This window comes from Danio rerio, chromosome 12 (genome assembly GCF_049306965.1).
Source record: "Danio rerio strain Tuebingen ecotype United States chromosome 12, GRCz12tu, whole genome shotgun sequence".
Lineage (NCBI taxonomy): Eukaryota > Metazoa > Chordata > Actinopteri > Cypriniformes > Danionidae > Danio > Danio rerio.
In genome coordinates, this window is record NC_133187.1 from 37,531,270 (window position 1) to 37,553,931 (window position 22,662).

At 37.9% G+C, this 22,662-nt stretch overlaps 1 protein-coding gene across 41 annotated transcripts in view; it reads left to right on the forward strand.

The window, feature by feature from the left end:
- Nucleotides 1–1,665: 1,665 nt before the first annotated feature.
- Nucleotides 1,666–22,662, forward strand: part of baiap2b (BAR/IMD domain containing adaptor protein 2b) — an 88,611-nt gene continuing 67,614 nt past the window's right edge. For all 41 annotated transcript variants that reach the window (XM_073918742.1, XM_073918757.1, XM_073918715.1 and 38 more), the window contains exon 1: nucleotides 1,666–1,844. Coding sequence is in view for 25 of the 41 variants with exons in the window: in XM_073918715.1 (XP_073774816.1) it covers nucleotides 1,773–1,844 (72 nt within the window). In the remaining 16 variants the exon portion in view is untranslated. The remainder of the gene's footprint in view (nucleotides 1,845–22,662) is intronic.

Sequence of the window (22,662 nt, forward strand, 5' to 3'; positions counted from 1 at the left end):
CAGCGAGAAGGTTGCTGGTTCGAGCCTCGGCTGGGTCAGTTGGCGTTTCTGTGTGGAGTTTGCCTGTTCTTCCAGCGTTCACGTGGGTTTCCTCTGGGTGCTCCGGTGTCCCCCTCAATCCAAAGACATGCGGTACAGGAGTATTTGGTAGGCTAAATTGTCCGTAGTGTATGAATGTGAATGAGTGTGTATGGTTGTTTCCCAGAGATGGGTTGCAGCTGGAAGGGCATCCGCTGCGTGAAACATATGCTGGATAAGTTGGCGGTTCATTCTGCAGTGGCGACCCCAGATTAATAAAGGGACTAAGCTGAAAAGAAAATGAATGAATGAAGTTCTGTATCCTTTCTAGCAACAATCCACAAAAAAATAAAAGTAAACGAATGAGTATACGAGAGATAATTAATGACCACATCTTCACTTGTCTCCACCTACTGGCGAACGATGTAATGTAGAGAAATAATTTTTTTGTAAACATATAATTCAGTGTATTGACAACAATAATTACTATTTGTACGCTACTGTGAGAGGAAAAGGTTTAGGGTTTAGGTAGATATTAATAAAACATTTTAATTGGAAATTTAATCATTAATATAAATTATTATTGTTAATTTCTAAATCCTTTCTAGTAACAACCCTACAAATAGAGAATAGTAAACTAATGAGTGTACGAGTGACGATTAAATTGACCACATCTTCACTTGTCGCCACCTACTGGTGAACGATGTAATGTAGAGAAAATAATTTTTTGTAAACTTAAAATTCAGTTTATTGACAACAATAATTGCTATATTACGTTACTGTGAGGGGTACATTCGACATTAATAAAACAATTTAATGGGAAATTTAATAATTAATAAAAATAAATATCGTTAACTTCTGTATCCTTTTTAGCAACAACCCTACAAATAGATAAAATGGAACGAATGAGTGTATGAGAAACGATTAATTCGACCACATCTAGTTGCCACCTACTGGCGAAAGATGTAATGTTGAGAACGGATTCTTTAGTAAACAGTTAATTCAGTTCATTGAAATTAATCAATATTAATTAAAAGAGTGCTTCAGTTTCCCCCACAAGTCCAAAGACATGCGCTAGAGGTGAATTGGGTAGGCTAAATTGTCTGTACTGTATGTGTGTGAATGAGAGAGTAGGTGAATGAGAGAGTGTTGCAGCTGGAAGGGCATCTGCGTAGAACATATGCTGCATAGGTTGGCGGTTCATTCCACTGTGACGACCCCTGATTAATAAAAAGACTAAGCCGAAAAGAAAATGAATGAATGAATTACAAGAGTGGGTTTTATTGTACAAAGACGATTCAAGAATGCACTGAGCTTGATGATCTACTCACAGCTTAGCGTCTTGCCATTTATTACAACAGAGTGTTACCTATAATGCTATAGTAAATGGTCTTAGTCTGAAGCTCATTCACTAGCCCCGCGAAAGCTCCTGACAATCGGAGGACGCTCTTCTCTTTTCTTCCGTCGCGTCGCTCGTTCACAGCGGCGCGGGAGGTGAACGCGCAGAGGCGGAGTCCGCGGGAACATCAAGTGCAGCTCCAGTGACGAGGATGAGCGCGTACGGTGGATTCCCGCCACTCCGGCGGCTGCGCGTGGGCATCAGTGAGAGAGTTCCGTATAAAAGCTCCCGCATCCTCCTCTGCCTCTGACACTCTCTCTGTGTTTGAATGATACGGTGTCTTCTTCCTCTCCTCCTCCTCCTCTTGTGTTTTCTCGGAAACATTTTCCTGCAGTAGATATTGAAATTCTCGTCTATGGTTCTGACTCAAGCTTCCAAAATGTCCCGGACTGACGAGGTGCACCGTATAACGGAGAATGTTTATAAGGTAAGTTATTATTTAATAGACCTATTTTTGTCTTTGTAAGTATTTTGCATTAATCATTATGCAGATATTACATGTCAGGTTAAATTATTAGTGTTTTAAAATGTAACCGAAAAGGATTTAAAGTTGCTTACTGTGAATAACTTGTTTGATGGGACACTTCAACCCCCCCCAAAAGACATTTTGTCGTCATTTAGTCATTCTTACGATGGTCAAAAGTTGTAGTTTGTGTCTCTGTGTGTTTGTGCACATATAGAGAATATGAGGGGCTCGTATCCTCCATTTCTACTGAGACTGTTACTTTGAAGTCAATTTATACAGAATTTGTACAATGAACTGTCCCTTTAAATGATGCAGACTAGAGACACATGTAATGTAGAAATAGCTGGTTTCAGTGTGGAACCAGTTTAACCAAATAATTCAATCTGTCATCTCACCTGTACTCTCTGAAACTCATGTGAGTTTCAAGTGCCTGTCACTTATGTAATAAGCTTGAGTGTTCACTTCTGTACTTTTGTGAAATCTTAAATAGAAAATTTAACAACCCTCGCCTTGCTCCAAACCTGTTTCAGTTTCTTTATTTTTGTTGAACACAAAATATGCTGATGAATTTTATAAAACCCATTCATTGTAATGTAATCCATAGTAGTTAATAATACAATGAAAGGTGATGGCTATTTGGGTTTACAACATTCTTCCAAGTATCTCATTTTGTGTTCAACAGAAAAGAGAAATTTATAAAGGCTTGGAACCACTTGAGGCTGAGTAAATGATGTGATTGTTCTGGTCTTTGAATGTGTTAGCTTGTGTATGCTTGTATTTGTTTTGCTCTAAGTGAGTTCTCGGTTAGTAAAGTGGTATGAAACTGATTGTGTAAAACAGATGGAGCATATCTGCGTCCCATCAGGAAAGAGTGACTAATGCACTTGCATGGATCCCCATGGCAGTCGCATACGAACATCCTTTTACTTCTTTTCTCTGCCAGCTTTTCCCGCGTGGAGCTCACGTCTGTTGTAGCGTACAGTACCTCTTTGAAACCACCTGACTCACCAATCTAAACCTCGGTGGCTGACCCAGTGAAGCGTGTTAGTCAATCCTGCTGACATCTGTTAAGGGAGTTTAATGTTTAGGTTGTTAATTCCAACCCATGGAGCTAATATCCTTGGGAAGGGACGCTATTATTACATGGGCATTTTTGGGGAGGGGTCAGAGGAATACTGTGCTGTGAGGATCTTTTGACTGAATTGATGTAGCAAATGCATTTTTTAAATAATTAAACATTAGAGGAGATGCAGTACATTTAGTTTTATACATATAGGCTGTCAAAAATCATGTAGATTATTAAGTTATATATTTTAGCGTAACAACAATGTATTTTTAATAAAATGGATATCTTTTTAAGCTCTGTGATTTGACTAATTTAATTAAAATAAAATCGGAATGAATTCTACATTTAGACATATATATTAAAATAGGAAAAATATATACTAAATATTATATGCTAAATAGTTTCCCAGAGATAGGTTGCAGCTGGAAGGGCATTCGCTGCGTGAAACATGTTCTGGATAAGTTGGCGGTTCATTCCGCTGTGGCGATCCCGGATTAATAAAGGGACTAAGCTGAAACGAAAATGAATATATACTAAATAAAAAAAAACTTTCATAAAAAAAGGTAATAAAAAAGTTACAGATCAGTGATGCCCAAAGTAGAGCCTGCAGGCCAAAGTTGGCCCATCGTAACCTTTGATTTGGCCCACCATCTCATCTGAAAAGAGAGTATAAGGGTGAGGGTTGGGCTGAATGCCTTGAACACGGAAATCGCCATTTTCTAATTTGACGCAACCGTTGTTTGTTTTATTGATGAACTACAAAAAAGCAAACTGAAATTAAATGTTTCAATTAAATGTAAATCAATCTAATTTTAAAAAATGTAATTACTGTGACTCGACATATAAAGGATTATGGAGACGTTGGCAAGCAAATCAAGGCAAAAAGTAGTGTAATTCTGTTATAAATTAGATTGTTTTTACTGTAATAAGTTTATTGTACAATGTAAAAAAGAATTAGAGAACTAAAAAACATTATTAAATAAATTAAGAAACTACCCATGGCAAATTGCTCCACCTATATTTACCTTCAGCCCACTAGCCTCAATCAAGTTTGGTTTTTGGCTCATGTTCTAGATGAACTATGCATGTTATACTGTATATTAAATATTTTTAAATCCTCAATTACATATAATCTGAGTAGAGCTTGTATACAAATTTCGACAGTAGCCTGAGAAAGCAGTTTAAAAATAGTTTAAAATATAAATTAAATTAAATGGGTCATTGAGTGTGTATGGATGTTTCCCAGTACTGGGTTGCAGCTGGAAGGGCATCCACTGTTTAAAACATAGTATGCTGGATAAGTTGGCAGTTCATTCCGCTGTGGCGACCCCTAATGAATAAAGGGACTAAGCTGAAAGAAAATGAATGAATGAATGAAATGGGTTTAGATTAGTCACATATCATCATAATATATGTATATAATGCTATTATAGAATTTAAACACATTTTAAGTGCTCTTTTGGCCGATATTAAATGTAGATTAGTATTGTACGGTGCTAATTTTACTTGCAGACTTTGCGAAAATAAAATACATGTGTGATTTTAGGGAAACACAAAACAGCGATTGATACAGCACTCTCTGTATGTGAACAAACAGGAATCTTGTGCTTCCTTGGAAAGACTCGTCTGAAGCTGAAGTCAAAAAAAGGCAATGATAATATCTCAGTTCCTAATAAAGGAAGTTATATGTCTTCCACTGTAAATCTTTCTTAAACGTGGAGATACATTTTTCATACGCTTATAAAAGTTGTGTAACCGACCAAAAGAAAAGCTGTAGTTTAATAACTGGGCGTTTCTTGACCACATAATCCTCCTTCAGGATTATTTTGCATGCGTTAGTACAGTATTATGTTCTTGTCAATGGCAGAAGTTTCAGAATATTTACATAGAAACCATCTCCAGTGTTTGCACGGCCTTTGATGATTTTTTCCTGGATAGATTGTTTCAGGATTAACTAAAAACATAAAGCTTACACATTTCAATGTCTTTACATAGATAGGATGATTTTTAAATAGTCATAATTGGTGGAATAAACTACTTCAAAACCCATATTAAGACACTTTAGAAAGTAATCAGTTGAAGCCGGCTACAATATTAATGATTTGAAACCTCTGTTGGGGTTCATTACTATGATATCCTGTGGTGTATTATATTGAATGAGAAATGGAAACTCAAGTCACGACCAGTGTTACCTCTAGCTTTGAGCATTAAGGTCATTTTGTCCTTTCAGACTTTCAAGTGGGAGGATATTCATTCCTCACTGGGTCTCTTGGCTTCTTTAGGCTCTGTGATTTGTATAATTATGGGTATTGTGAGACCACAGTGGGGTTCTCTATTATAAGAAATAAAGAGACAGCGGATGCAATGAAGCGATAAACTGTACTCAGTACTCACTGATAGAAGAACGATGTAGTGGGCCATTTGACAGCGTCAGGCATCATCTTTCACATCAGTAATTCACAACTGGTGTGAAATGGATCAGAAATGGGGTGCAGGATAGTTCTGTTTCAGACAGCAGGGCAAAACAATTAATGACAAAAAATTCTGGACACTTCTCTTTTGTTGGACGGACTTTTACATTGTTTTAAAATATTGCTGTTGCTGCCTGAACTGATTTGAGTCTAGTGATGTGTCATGTTTTATTAGAAAGCACTGCAAGAAATCATTATTGATCCTTTAAAACCATTTCAGTAAAAACTGCTAGTTTAACATTGGTGCATCCGTAAGCAATGCCATATATAACATGTAAAATAGACAACTAAATGTTTAAACATACATAGATGAAACAGCATAACAAATACAGTTATTAATTATGTTGTATCTTTTTGTGCTGGAAAAACCAATAAAACTTTATAGTGAAGCGTCAAATTTTAAGGCAAGCCATTTCACTTGGCGGCCATCTTTGAAACGCGTTTCTAGCAGTAAGCTTGGGCATTCTATCTGAATGGGGAAACATCAAATTCTCCAAAACTGTTTGCCAAGCTTACGATTACATTACATATTTGGAATCACCAATTAAATTAATCAATAACTGTCTCATAAGTTTAATTTCTAAACTTTCGAATCAAACAAAAATCTTGTCAGGTTGCCTAAGCTAATGGGCATGCACACTTGAAAGGAACAAGATCACGACACCAACCTCATTTAAGGTTTTATTCTACGCATTATCATCCTCTGAACAATGCTTTGTCAGATTATGCTGTTTTTTTTTAATAATTCACAACTTGGTCTTGATGGTAAATCTCCTCCAGAAATGACAGAGAGGATTTGTTTACAAGTTAGTGGGCATTTGAATGGTTGCTGTCATGTGATGTGGGTTTGACAGGACGGACTGTACCTCATGTTCGTTTCATACAGATTGCAAAACCAAACAACTTTTGTTTTCAAGGGCACTTCAATTTAAAAGCACAGATTTCAAGCTTTATGTGGATATATTTCTTATGTCTGTGAAGCAAGTATTGTCAGATGCCAGTGGTAAAAGCATACGTCTGGTCCGAGCTTCTCCCCTGATGAAATGTCAGTCTATGGCAATCAATGATTGGCTCCTGTACTAAAAGGCGGGGCTTTATTTCCATATTGACCGTTACACTTTTCCTCATTCAAAACTATAGGGGTGACATGTCTTGTGTATTCTATATTCTTTGTTTTGATGTGTTGAATGTTTAATGATGACACTTCATAATCTATTCAGTTCATCTTGGTGCATCAAGTACATTTTGTCACCTGCATTAACTGGTTTACCTGAACGTTTCTTGAAATACCTGCTTGTGTTAACCACAATGTGTTTTATGTGAACTCAAATATTGGGTGAAATTATGGGTGTTTCCCCATTCAGCTTATTTATTGTTTACATTTGCTTATCACATTCATTGTGTTGGACATATGCAATTTATTTATTTATGCAGCTACCTATGTACATTCACATTTTTACCACTATTCTGAGTTTTAGATACATAGATACATGTAACTGGCTGCTTGCTTTGTCTTTTATAATGCTCATATTTATGTCCATGTGAAACTGTGGATTGTGTTGCACAGATTTTTGTGGGGGAATATATTTTAAATGCCAAAAACAGCCATATCACCTTGCAGCCCAACACCGGTTACTCACTGAAGCTAAGCAGGGCTGAGCCTGGTCAGTACCTCGATGGGAGACCACATGGAAAAACTAGCTTTCTGTTGGAAATGGTGTTAGTAAGGCCAGCAGGGGGCGCCCAACCTGTGGTCTGTGTTAGTCCTAATGCCCTAGTAAATGTGAAGGGGACACTATACTGTCAGTGGGCGCCATCTTTCGAATGAGACGTTAAACTGAGGGCATTAAAAACCCCATGGCACTTCTTGTAAAAAGTAGGGGTGTAACCCCGGTGTCCTGGCCAAATTTCCTCCATCGGCCCTCATCCATCATGGCCTCCCAATCATCCCCAACCACCGAATTGGCTCTAAAAGTGTCTCTCCACTCCACCTATAGCTGGTGTGTGGTGAGCGCATTGGTGTCGTTGTCCTGTGGCTGCCGTCGCATCATCCAAGTAGATGCTGCACACTGGTGGTGTGTAGAAACTAGGGGTGTCACGATTTTTAATCGAAATCGATCGAAATTTATGCTCAATTTTGACTATCGAATCAAAAAATAGAATTGCCGATGCTGCCACGCCCCCATGTCCCGTCAGCTTGGCTTGTTGAAAAAAACAGGCTTGTTGAAGTGCTTGTTAAACTGCAGAAGCAGGAGACCCATAGACAGAGCCTAAATCCTCTCCTCTTTCAATGAAGTCGCCGGTGTGTAAGCATTTTGGATTTCCAGTGAGTTATGTTGACAATTTTCGTGTTGTCGACAAAAAAAAAACACAGTTTTGCAAGCTCTGCTATGTACATATTACGTACGGTTCGTCCGATAGACAACACCGGCATCGCGATCCTTCGCCCGCCCCCGTTGCAAATCCGCTCGCGGAAAGTACACACTCAGGCCCTGTTTACACTGTCTTTGTTTTTAAATGGCATTTTAGAACGACAACGATTTGACATCCACAGTGGCGTGTAGCATTTCTGAGCAGCCCTCCTTCCTCTCTACCTCTGAAAATGCACATCACGTGACCACACAGACACAGACGCACTCACAGCCATGCGCTCAGCAGGTCCAGGACTGCTTCAATCTTTCACTCACTTGTTCTTAGTCATTTTAGCGAACACCTCAGATACTGTTGGCTGGTTCCTGTTGGTTGTGCGTCTTTTTTAACCGACTTCATTATAACGACACAGATCACTGCCTATTCATGAGTCCCGCAGAAAAAGTGATTGACAGGTGGTAATGATGTGTGTATCTTGCCTTTATTCATTTACTGTATGATTTGTTTATGGGTAAAACAAAGACCATGCAGGTCAGTTAGTTTAAACAGTTGGCTACAAATAATTAATTGGTCATTAATTAATTAATTATTCATAATCGAAAATCGAATCGAATCGTGCCTTTAGAATCGAAAATGTAATCGAATCGAGGATTTGGAGGATCGTGACACCTTTAGTAGAAACCCCCCTGATTATTGTGAAGCGCTTTGGGTGTAAGGCCATACACAGTAAATGCGCTATATAAATACACACATTACAGTACATTAAACTACAATTTAGTCAAATGCTTTGAATGGAAATATACAACGCTATTATGGGTAAAACATCAGACTGTTTTATAAACAAACATGGAAGGTGTGTAGAAATTGGCGAATGGCAGATCTGCTGAATTATTTTGTAGCAGCTTTCATGAAAAACTGGATTTGCTGACTCTCTGCGGATTCTTTGTCCAACTTTGTATGTGATTTCGGGAGTGTGTCGGTGTGTATGTTTGTGTGTATGCCTGGCAGCTGCTTAGTAATCTCCCAGGACCCTGGGAGCTCAAATCCACCCGTCTGCACTTACGAGTGACTCAGCCTGCATCTGCCAGTGTGTGGGCAGTGTCTCACGGGCCATTGGAGTATGTGTGTCAGTTTGTGCATGTGCCTCTGTCTGTGTGTGTGTGTGTGCGGGTGTGGGTAGTGTCTCGCAGACTGAACGGTCTGGTTGTGAGAATGTGCCTCTGCCATAGCGTAGGGGTTTTGTGTAAGTTCAGCTTTGTGTGTGCCCACGGTGAGTAGGACAGTGAGACCTCCGAGATTGTCATCTGTTGGAGGCTGTTTTCTTCATACCACGCTACACTGCCCACATCCAGTCCACATGTCCACACTTGTGGGCCACACGTTTTGTTTTTTCAATGTAGGTATTAGGATCAATCATGCATATGCTTATTTTGGTAAAGCATTATTTGGTGGTCCCCTTTAGGCATTCAGTTGTGCTCATATAATGTCAACTAACTCTCATTAGACTAGTAATAGAGTTTTATTAGACTCTTAGGTAGGGGAAAGATCTAGTTGAATATCCTTTTGATGTAAATACAAAGTTACTAAGCCTTTTTTTATTGGTATGAGCTGATAAATGTTGATTTTATGTCACTTTTATAGGCCTTATTTGTTAAAGGGGATAAATTCTGGATTATTTCTGCTGATCCACTTCAGGTTAGGTTGGTCTCAACATTTGCTTTTCTTTTAATTTCTGATTACGCCCCAAGTCTAGGGGAAACAAAAAGGGCATAATAAACGAAGAAAAAACAAATGTGTTGGGGGGGTGGATTTCCCAAACTAAACAAAACTTAAAGCAAAAGATTCCCACAAAAAACTCACACACTCAGTTGAGAGTATATATGAAGATATCTATTATAGAAAAATGGGGTTAATATAAATGAGCATTTCGTCAGGGTGATCACAGGCCAAAATAACAACAAACAAAAGAATCTATAAAATAAATCCACTAAATTACCTATTACTATTTAAAGGAAAATACAAAAAAGCTTATCTTACTCCCTAACATAAACAACGTCAAAAGTTATCAAATAAATAGGCAGGTCACCCCTACACGCTCAAACTCTCAAAAATATTTTCAAGAGTTCACACTTAGCTGATGATTGATAGTAAAGCTAGTTTGGCGTGCTGTCCCGGGAGAGAGCCCTGAGCTGATAAGATCCTCGAGCCCTGGGCTCCCTCCCGTTGCAAGGCGAGAGGGGAGTTTGAGCTCAGGTAGCTCTCGATGACTCCCCTTCTTGCTTGTTGTAGCTAAGTGTCAGATATGTATACTGAAAGGTGTACTCAGAGGTTAGCTAATGTATTTTGATTAATTATTTAGAGTGCTTGTTTTTGAACTGTGGGAGGAAACCGGAGGACCCGGGGAAAACCCGCGCGACCACGGGGAGAACGAGCAAACTCCGCACAGAAATGCTGTCTGGTTTGGAAAGGAATTAAACCAGGGGCATTCTTGGTGTGAGGCAACAGCGCTAATCGCTGGCCACCGTGACGCACTTTTGAAAGGAGGGAAAGTAGGGTTGGGTGGGGGAGGGGGTTTCTTCGAGAAGAAGATATTGAGATGAGAAAAGTCTGGTTATTTATAGTGAGTTAAGGATCGTCTGATACGATTAGCTAAAGTTGGAACAGCTGCGAACAATCATAAGCACGTGATCCTCTCGAAAATTGTTTATGAATAAACTTCACTTAACATATGATGGTCATCAATACAATGTTGGTTGTTGGTCGTCGGCCGGAGGGGTGAGGGAAACCCGGGAGCTACACTCCAAACACCGAACGCACAGAAATGAGCTCTTCGAACCCTGCCGGAAGCTCCTTATATACAGGCTTTTGAGACCAGCAGCCAATCAGAACAGGGAATCACGCCGGTATGGGAGCCTATGAGACAACAGAAAAACAACAAGAAGGCGGGACAAAAGAAAAGGACAGAGTACAATCCGCAATAATAAATAAATAAACTTCAGTCGTGACAAGGGAAAACAAAAATCAGAAATTATCAGAAATTATCTCTGCTTTTATTAACAGAATTGTCATTTTGGATGCACCAACGCTTTAATGAAAGTGCTGAATAAGTGAGGGATTAGTATTAAACTGGTAAAGCTGTCAGCCTTTGGTATCACATTCAAAATGTAAAAAAGTGTTTATATCCACCCCATGCATTTCCATTGTTTGCTGGATATCTGCCACCTAGTTCCAAAACCAGCATTGTGTGTTTGCTTTGTGTTCAGGTGTGTGTGTGTTCCCAACGAAAAGTGTATTTTGAGGGCGGAGTGGGGATTTTCTTCACAGGCTTGGGTGAGGTCAACTGGCTTTCCTCTCTCAAAGTGTTATTTGATTTTCTGGTTCATATGCATAGCAATTAGAAAAGCGCAGTATGTGTCCTCTTGCGGAGTGGTTTTGGCATTATATAAGAAGTCCTCGTTTCAACTTTGCCTCTTATCTCAGTCCAAGGCATCTGGAGAGACTTAAAATAAGATAGATGTCATTAAAAATGGGTCCTAAATAATTTTTTGTTTGTTTTTGTGGTGTAAGCTGTCGAAGAGAAGACAGATGGTAGCTTAACAACATGTTGGACAAAAGCTGTTGGACTGTTTGTTTGCGTCTGTGTTTTTTGACTGCCTGTAGTACCTCTAAAGGGAATGGGAATCTTAGTTGAGACAAGGAGATTATAAAAGCTCTGTAAAGGGCAAAGCTTATGACTTTATGCAAAAACCTGGTACTTACAGATGGTCGCATTATGACTGTGCCGCCTTCCTTCATTATGGCATGTTTGTTTATTAATTGACTGCTTTATAGCTCTTGGCTGAATAGTGACCTCTGTTGTTGTTTTTCTACTTTCAGAATTCATTTTCATTAAGAACAGACTGTGAATCCAAATGGTTGGCCATATTCGTATCGGCCGGTTTTTAATGTTATCGTTATTGACCTGATAAGAAAATAAGTAATCGGTAGAATAAATTCTAGATTATTTTTGGCAGTTCATATGTATGCTGCATGTGTGCATTTAAGAAGACTTTTGCTAATGGAAGACTACATATTCACAGTCTGTGTGTTTGTCACATTGGAAAAAAGGAGTTTAAAATTGAATTCTTAAATGATTTTGGGAATAACGCAATGTTTCCTTGTTTTTTTTAAATGTAAAAATAAAACAAGTTGTCCACTGTTTTTGTTTAAGATGAGTTTTTGTAATTAGCATCAGAAAATGTTACATCAAGATTCAAAATTATCAGCCTCTTATATCACTTATCGATTTCCAAATATAAATAGTCATTAGCCTAAATTTCCTTGTCGATGCATAAGTTTCTTTTTTAAAACATAAGATTATGACAGACAGATTTTGGGCTCTATTTTAACGGTCTAGGCGCAAAGTCTAAAGCTCATGGCAAAAGCATTAAGGGCATGTCCAAATCCACTTTTGCTATTTTAAGTATAGAAAAATACGCTCTGCACCCTGGCGCATGGTCTAACAGGGTTGAGCTTATTCTCCTAATGAGTTATAGGTGTGTTTTGAGCATAATTTGCAATAAACCAATCAGTCTCATCTCCCATTCCCTTTAAGAGTCAGCAATGTTGCGGCATGGCGCATTTGCTATTTACATGGTGGACTTTGTAAGTGGAAAAACTAAAAGCTTCACTGTTGAGAAAACAGTTAAACAGACCATCTGCAGCACGAAGATAAAGATCGAACCTCCTCCATTCATCCTCTTTACTTTCCCTTTACTTTACTCTTTACTGTACTCCTTTACTTTGTGGATAAAAAACAGTGGAAAGACATCATCAGCTTACATATTTTTGTTTGTTAAGCTCAAAGATTTGTTTTAAAGCTATTTCTAAATTCAGTTCTAAAGTGTTTTAAAAAGTTAAATCAAAACACATGTCCTATTCTTATGCCACATATAGTGATGCATATGTCTCCAAAACTCGAAAGGAGGACAAAACAAAATAAGTTTTTATTAAAACAAATATAAATTAGCATATAATAAATAATACAGCTGATAATAATAGTATTATACAAATGCAAATTATCATGAACGAACTGAAAAAAGGCATGAAGAAGGCATGGAGGCGGTGGTTTTTATATATATTCACATAGAAAATAATAATTTTTGTAACATTAGATTTTTTTGTAACACCTTTAAATTTTTTCATATGTAGAGATATTTGCGTACTGCTCTACATTCTGTATGTATTAAGCAATGTGTAAGCATTTGAACCCGCATAACTAACGCGCTCTACGCTGTACTTTTACCAGCATTTAATTGGTCACTGGCGTGGTCTATTTCAGTTCCCCCAAATAACAACGCCCCAACAATGCACCTTAACACACCTTCATTTTAGATCAGCACACCCATGAGTCTACAGATGGATTTTAAACAACATGGTGCAAAACATGAAAATTAGGGTTGCGCTGGTCTAAAAATAGCTACTCTATTGTGCTGGCTGTATGATAGAACCCTTTGTTGTGAAAGTGAATCAGTTAAGAATGCTACATTTAGATTTTGAGGGTACTGTATGTTAACCAGGCCAAGTGTTCATTTAAATCAAGATTCATTTAAATTAAAATATTTCACTCCTTATTTCAGATGAATATATTGTATAATGTATAAAATAAATAAGTGATTATGAGTCATGCAGTGCTCTTGGTTTGATTGACTTACTGCTTGTCAGGCTCCTCAGGTTATCAAATCAAATGCATTTCGAGCAGTTGTACATGCAGACCTGTCATTTAGCAATTACTGGTGTTTAATTTGTAATAAATGAAACATTTAAGTCTTGTAATTCCAGGCACAGGCTTAGTCAGGGCTCAAACGTGGCATGAGATTGTATTTTTGTTGGTGTGGTGTTGTGGTTAAAGCTAAGGGTTAGTAGTAACCAGATTAAATGGTTTTATGTGTGCACGCAGATGGCGAGAGAGACCGCACTGCTGTGATTTGTAGGTGAGAGCCTTGCCAGCTGTTTGGATGTCAGTGATGATGAAAGAGTGAATGAGAAAAACGAGGAGGAAAAGATTTTATGTTGCCAGCGGCATACCATCAGATTATCGCGTCCTTGCAGGCACAGAATGTTTTTGTACTTTATTAAAAAAATCAGAGTTACACTCTTGGAGCACTAAACAGAGACATCTGTGCAATGTAATCAATTCTTTTATAGTCATTTAGACTCGAATGGCCCTGAATTTCGGGAATTCATTAAACAATGATTTAAATAACATTTTGGACCTCTCACATGAGCTTTATGTGGAAATCCACTCCAGGGTTATTGATAGAAAATGATCTAATTGTATAAAATGCTTTAGGAGATTTAAGAGAAACTAGATTTACATTTTCTGAAGATATTTGGTGGCTGTCTGTCCAAATCAGTTCTTACCGAAAAGAGCACATGCTAAATTATATTATCCTTATATATGTATTGATATTGTCTCAGGCTGTCTACAGGCTGTAATATACACTCACCGGCCACTTTATTAAGTGTCCAATTGCTTGTTAATGCAAACTTCAAATCAGCCAATCATAAGGTAATAACTCAATGCATTTGGGCATGTATACATGGTCAAGACGATCTGCTGCAGTTCAAACCGAGCATCAGAATGGGGAAGAAAGGTGAATTAAGTGACTATGAACGTGGTATGGTTATTTGTGCTAAAACATGAATCATCTTAGACTGGTTTCTTGAACATGACAATGTACTCAACAAGTTTACGGCACTCAAATGGACTCCACAGTCACCAGATCTCAATTCAATAGAGCATCTTTGGGATGTGGTGGAACTGGAAATTGGCATCATGGATGTGCAGCTGACAAATCTGCATAATTTTATCATGTCAATATGGACCAAAGTCTCTAAGGAATATTTCCAGTACCTTCTTGAATCTATGCCATGAATAATTTGGGCAGTTCTGAAGGCAAAAGTCGGTCCAACGCGGTACTTGTATGGTGTGCCTAATAAAGTGGCCAATAAGTGGATTTGTCTCAAACCTACAAGGGGATCTGCTTACATGACAATATTTTGGCTTGTCCCCTTCATTCCACTCCATAGGCTAATGTGGTCTTTTGGCAGCCATCATGGATATAATGTGATTGAAGAGGAATCTGTTTTTGCCATGCCTGTTATGAATAGGGCCTGAAACAGAATCAGGGCAAACATACTACTGTCATATGTCTGCCAGCCAGTGGTTTGAGTGGGTACCAGAATAAGGACGGAGGATGGAACTGGCAAGAAATGAAAGAAACATATTACTATTTCCCTGATGCACAAATGTGTAAGGTTACTGTGATGAGATTCTATATTTGCCTTGATTATACTGCAAATGATAGCAGTCTATCAGAGTCTCACTGTAACTGACAAACTGTCTGGTTATAATGATCTCATTTTAACCTGCAATAAAAAAATTTAAAAAACGTTTGGGAGAAAATATTCTGATCAATTCTAAATATAAATACAACACTGAAAACAATATTATATATTTATAAAAAAAAAAAGCATTTAAAATTTTAATAAGGTTGGCGCGGTGGAGCAGCGATGTCACCTCACAACAAGAAGGTCACTGGTTCGAGCCTCAGCTGGGTCAGTTGGCATTTCTGTGTGCATGTTCTCCTCCAGGTGCTTCGGTTTCCCCCACAAGTCCAAAGACATGTGCTATAAGAGAATTGAGTAAGCTGAATTGTCGGTAGTGTCTGTATGTGAATGAGCAGCCTGATCTCAGGAGAAATGTAAGTATTTTACGTTTTTTTCAGTTTAGTGGCTTATTCAGTTTATTGGAGTTTAGTCATATAAAAATGTACGATTTTAAAAAGGAGGCGTGGCAACCAACCCCGCCCCTAAACCCAACCGTCATTGGGTGATAAACAAATTGTACTAAATTGGAATTAGATCATACGATTTAGCCTCTAAATCAAGAAGTTACAAATTGTCGTAAGATTGCGTTGGACTGAAAGTGTATGGGTGTTTCCCAGTGATGGGTTGCAGCTGGAAGGGCATTCTTCACAAAAACATATGGTAAATAAGTTGGCGGTTCGTTCCACTGTGGCAACCCCTGGTTAACATATGGGGCTAAGCCAAAAAGAAAATGAATGAAATATTATTGAGGGCGACATGCTGGCTCAGTGGTTAGCACTGTCGCAAAAGTGAACATCAAGATGATTTGATTCCATCAATATTTTGGATTTTAAAAAATGCTATTTAGAATCTGTTATGTTTGTGACACTTTTAAAAATGAAGGTTCCAAATGGGTGTTTTTATGGGTGTTATACCATAATAGAGCCATTTTTGGTTTCCCAAAGAACCTTACATAAGTGATATTTAAAAAGGAACTGAGTGCTTTTTTTATTAGGGGCCATGTAAAATCCTTAAATATCAATTGTAATTGAATAATAATTTTAAAATTCATAATTAAATATATTTATAGGGTGGCGCAGTGGGTAGCACTGTCACCTCAAAGCAAAAAGGTTGCTGGTTCGAGCCTTGGCTGGGTCATTTGGTGTTTCTGTGTGGAGTTTGCATGTTCTCCCCATGTTCGGGTGGGTTTCCTCTGGGTGCTGGTTCCTCCACAAGTCCAAAGAAATGCTATAGGTGAAGCGGGTAAACGAAATTGGCTGTCTTGTGTGTGTGTGAATGAGAGTGTGTAGATGTTTCCCATTACCTGGTTGCGGCTGGAAGGACATCCACTACGTAAATATGCTGGAATAGTTGGCAATTCATTCAGTTGTAGCGACACCTGATAAATAAGGGACTAAGCTGAAGGAAAATGAATGAATATATGAAATTTAATTGATAAATTATTAAATGTGTTAGCATTTTTTAAATTTAACTTTTTATAATTTAGAAAAATGTGTGAAATAATGTTGCATCACCATTCAGCATAACAGTATGTCAAAATAAATCACTATAATAAAAGTTCATAGTACATTTGATCATATTTTAAATGATTTTATGATATATTACTTGCTAACAAGCAGGTATCAATTGGTGGTTTGAAGGATAGTGGCAAATTAATATAAATTACATTCACAATTTTTGGAGGGTTGCACTATAGTTCTTCAATAGAGTGTTTTAAAAGATCTTTAAATACATGTCTGACAAGATTATATGAAGTTTATAAGGAACTACTGTGACTGCATGACATTTTAGTTGGTTGTTCTGTTAATAGTTTTAAAGATGTATAATACAATTTTTTTTTTTTGCAAAGACAAAATGTGACATTCTGATAATTAATATTTATAACAGCAAGTAGAAGGAATTTTTGGCATTATGGTAATAAGGAATTGGAGGAAATCGTATTTTATTGTTATTAAGCAATCAGATCTTTTGATTTTGATTTCTTTAAAAGTTAGAGGTAGACTACAATAGAAATATACACTAAAGGTGCAAGGAAAGGAAATAGAATGAACGGATGCATGTGTGTGTTTGGGAAAGGGTGAGAATCTTTGCTGTGACATTTCTCTCGAGATCTCATGGGAGAGTGCACCAGCAGAAAGACGAATCCCTGATTGTGTGCAGAAACAGCCCCATTATATTTATACATATATTCATTCTACATAGGCACATGCACCAACACACGCATTCATCATTGTCTCCATCATTCAAATTGAAATCGTCCTTCACTCATTTCTCATCCACATTTCTGTGAATGGATTAAGGCTTTGGGCTGGAGGGGGACACAGTGTTCCATCAGTTTAAGGTAACGAGCTCTATAGCTGCACAAACTCCACCTCCTGCTGCGATCAGATGGTACGATCCGAACGTGCGGGGAATTGGAATGCGCTGAGAGTAATGCGGGGGAATTCCGACACAACCATACATGGGCAGGGAAGCTGTTCTCTCTCCATCTCACCTCTCCAAGCGTCCTCTGAAGTGGGATGCACACGCAGTGCTGATGTTCACAGCGAACTCGCACAGGCACACATACACCCACGCACGTACACGCACAGGGGCTCATCTCAAATGTAAATTGGTAAGATGAGCGCCAGGGCGGCTTGTAGGAGTGAGACAGCTGTAACTAAATGACTTGCAGCATCCACAGTGGACACGGAAAAGATATTGGTGCATGTGGGAAGCTGGAGGCAGGCGCAGCAGAAAAACTCAGATCAAGGACATAATGTTAGTCTTGAAGTGTAATAAAAGTGAAGTTTGGCAAGTGTGTGTTTGCAAGTTTTGCAAATTGATGCGCTCCCTCTGGAAATGAACGAACATTTCTGGAAAAATGGCTTCAAATTTTGATTTCAGACAGAAGCGGACAAAATGGTGTGCAGTATGCACTTGAATGATATATTCAGAATGTCAACGTGAATGAAAATATAGTTAACAAAACAAGCCTGATGATAGGTCAGATCTCCTGTCAGTCAAACTCCCAGATAAGGGTCAATTAAGCACTATTACATAGTAATATTAATGGCAATCATTTAAACTCGCAATGAAAGTGGCAGTTGTTTCTTGAGTAGTGATTGGTAAAATTTATCAAATGTATGAATGATTATAAGTGGCTGAATGCAATCTTCCAGTTTATTATCTAAAAGGGACAGAGTTGATATGGTTTATTTGTGTTTTTTTTAAACAATACACTACCTGACAAAAGTCTTGTCATCACTCGCAGTTGTAAGAGCAACAAATAATAACTTGACTTCTAGTTGATCATTTGAAAAAGTGGCAGAAGGTAGATTTTTCTGATGAATCATCTGTTGAAACACATCTCAATCATTACAAATACTGCTGAAGACCTATTGGAACCCACATGGACCCAAGATTCTCACTGAAATCAGTCAAGTTTGGTGAAGGAAAAGTAATGGTTTGGGATTACATTCAGTATGGGGGTGTGCGAGAGACCTGCGGAGTGGATGGCAACATCAACAGCCTGATGTTTCAAGACGTTTGTGCCACCAAATACATAACAAACCACAGGAGAGGGCAAATTCTTCAGCAGGATAGCACTCCGTTTCATACTTCAGCCTCCTCATCCAAGTTCCTGAAAGTGAAGAAGGTCAAGGTGCTCCAGGATTGGCCAGCCTAGTCACTAGAAATAAACATTACTGAGCATGTCTGGGGTAAGATGAAGTAGGAGGCATTGAAGACGAATCCAAATAATCTAGATGAACTCTGGAACTCTAAGATAACTTTATTAATAAGTTATTTGAGTCATTTCAGAGATGTATTGATGCAGTCCTCAAAGCTCAGGGAAGTCATGTACAATATTAATTATTTTTTCCACTGCACCATGACTTTTTATTCTATACTATACAATATTTTTGTTAAGTGACAAGACTTTGGTTTAATTAAATTAAATCATTATAAATCAAGGCATGACCATATTTTATATTGGTAAAAATAGCATAATCTACAGGCCTTCACCTTTCATATAAGCCATTTCTAATACTAAATCATCAACTAGAATTCAAGTTGTTCCTAAAACTTGGATAGGCGACAAGACTTTTGTAAGGTAGTGTACTTGGGAAACTTAACTTGCAGTTGTATATATAATTATTTTAATTAATTGATTATGTAAATCCCAAGACTGACCATTTAGTTTGATGCATGAATAAAACAATTCCAGTAATTACATGAAGCGCTGTATTACATGTTTTGGAAAAAAAAATATTCATTTCTGACCATTTTACCAGAAAAAAAAAAATCGAACAATAATTGTCATTTTGGTACACTTTGATGAGTGAATTACTACTAGTAGGCTCAAAAGGTTGTTATCATTCATCCACATGGAAGTTAACAAGAATTATTTATATTGTTAATTAAATTTCCCAATAATTGTATTTTATTAACGTCTACCCCTACCCCAAACCTAAACCCAACCATTACAGTAATGTAAAAACAGATCTGGATCTGGAGTCTTCTTTATTAGTATAGCTGATTAACCATGATTAGTTGGCACAGAAGGCACCTACTGTTCCATATCTATCAGCTGATAACCACTGATAACGCCCATTCAATCGAGTGATAACATTTGAAGCGGATGTGTACTCCTAACATTGTAGAAACTAAACATACCCAAAAGTATAGCAATATCTGGTAACCTTGTGGGGACATTTTTTTTGTTCCCCATGAGGAAAATGGCTCAAAAATGAAAAAGAAAGAAGTAAAAATGCAGATTGTTTCCTAAGGGTTGGGTTTTAGGGGTAATAGTCAGGGAATATTCCCATAAAGATAGCCATACAAGTGTGCGTGTGTTGCATTTTACTTGTTTCTCTTAGAAAAAATGAATGTGTGATAAAGCTGAAATGTCTTGCTTGCTAGGAAATATATAAAATGTAAATTACAGTGCTTCAAGGCATAAGAGGTCTTTCTGAACAAGCAAGTGTCAGGTTCACCTTAAGCTTGAACAAGTAAAGAGTCAGGGTCACTTTAAACTTGCAGTTATGTAGAAAACATCTCTGCCCACATATAGTTTGTTTCTCTCTATACTTGTATAATAATGAAATAAATTTAAGTGTCTTTGGAATTATACGGATTTAAGCCACATCTACAGTATTAACATCATAGATACAATATTATATACAATATTATTTCCATATTTCCATGGCGGCGCAGTAGGTAGTGCTGTCGCCTCACAGCAAGAAGGTCGCTGGGTCGCTAGTTCGAACCTCGGCTCAGTTGCCGTTTCTGTATGGAGTTTGCATGTTCTCCCTGCGTTCGCGTGGGTTTCCTCCGGGTGCTCCAGTTTCCCCTCACAGTCCAAAGACATGCGGTACAGGTGAATTGGGTAGGCTAAATTGTCCGTAGTGTATGAGTGTGTGTATGTGTGGATGTTTCCCAGAGATGGGTTGCGGCTGGAAGGGCATCCGCTGTGTAAAAACAAGCTGGATAAGTTGGCGGTTCATTCCGCTGTGGCGACCCCAGATTAATAAAGGGACTAAGCCGACAAGAAAATGAATGAATGAATGTTATTTCCACTGAATATCAAACAAGTGTGTTAGTTTCAGAACTGATTCATTTATTTCCAGCATTGAAAATTATAACTAACAGACTGTAATTAACAATGCTTTGAGCAGAAGGTGAGCTGTTTAAAATCAACCCTGCATGGTTTTAAAAACCTATTTTGACCCGCCGATTAATACACATCATCATCATTTCCCCACTCAACTGTCCTGAAGCTGTAGGACTCAAGAGAATTACATAACGCTGAAGCCTTTACCAGGCTGAATCCCCACAATGTTTTAAAGTGTATGTGAAGGGGCAGACGAAAACGGCCACTTTTGTGCACCCACCTGACACTGAAGCATAGATTACACTCATCAATCTGTTCCAAGCTGTCTGACACAGCCGCTCTATCAGTTTCACATCACAGGTTTACGTTATTGCAGGTTTACTGTGTATACCACAAATTGGTTGGTGTTAATGTACTGTATAAGCGTGTAGATGCGGTAAATGAGGCATGTTTACAAACCTTCCAGTTCAACAAAGTCTGACCATTCTGTGAATAATAGCATTATAAAGGCAGTTTTTGTGTAAAGTGGAGAGTTGTTCATATTCTCAGAGGCTCCTTGCTCTTTTAGTAAATCCATTTTATTAAGACATGTACAGATTTAAAGTAAAATAACCAATGCAACAGGGTTTTTGGAACAAATGCTGTAGATTTCTGCTGATGTGAATAGATATTTATTAAGACACTGTGAAAATGGAGCTTAATTTGGTTGAAATATGTTACATAAAAATGAACATCCTACTATTTCCATCTACAAAACTATTCTGTGCTGTTTTATACTGTAATATGTGAGTGTACCTTCATTTCAGGGGAAGCGTGCAGTTTCTCTGTGCAAGCCCTGCTGATAGAATATTCATCAATATAAAATCTTACTCATTAGTTAAGACTATTAATTACGTCCTAATGAACATGTCTGTAATGAAGTGCAGAAAAATTACATGGTAATCTGTGTTTAGTGTCTGGCAGAGGCATACAGAGAAGAAAATGACACCTAATCGGGAGTTTGGTTGCTCTCGTTCATGCTTGTTAGACATGAATTGATTGCTGTGGGTCTAATCAAGGAAAGAGAGTTTTGCCTGTGGAGTGTTTTTAATGCTTTTAATGATTAGATGTTGGGTGGACATCAGCTTGGCACTGCTTCATGGATTAGGATGATTTCAGCGCTCTGAGAAATGTTGGGGAGAGGAAATGTAGTTTGGTTAAATTTATTGACTTAGTCTTTTTTTGTCTACTTGTGATCTCATAAAACAGATACGATTTTAAGGTTTGGAATGAATTGCATTTTGGTTATTTATTGCTTTATGACTGCTTTATGTTTAACCACTTATATATTTGTATACTAATATCAAAAGTTGACTTTAAACATGTGTAGAAACACACTTCACTGTTATGTTGTTGTTTTTTCAAACATGCTAAAGCTTCACTTTAGTCTTTAATGCCTGAATGGCATTTCACCTCGTGCAAGTGATCATGTGCTCTCATCTCACAAGAATGTGGCGCAGTGAGATCCATCATACTACAGTTGTGTAATTCCTTTCTTGATGAAAACATGCCAGCTGTGCTTGCCTAGCACCCAACCATGAATATCTTTGTTTCCTTCTCATCTCTTCAGTTGGTATTTATGTCTTGGTCTGTGATTCCTTCTTCCTTTATAAGGATTTTATAATGAAGATTAGTACGGCTGGACGGACTGATGTATGATTACTTACAGCAGATGACGAATTACATAAGAAATAATTGTGAGTTGAGATGATGTTAGATAAGACGTGACGGTGAGAGAAAGACAAGGATGTCTATGAATGATTTTCTTGGGGTTGATTTAGTTGCCCTGCTTATTTCTAGAAGACTGGCATACAGTATTGTTGAGTGTATCGGTATGGTTTTAGCTGGGATTTGTAAATTTGTAATTAT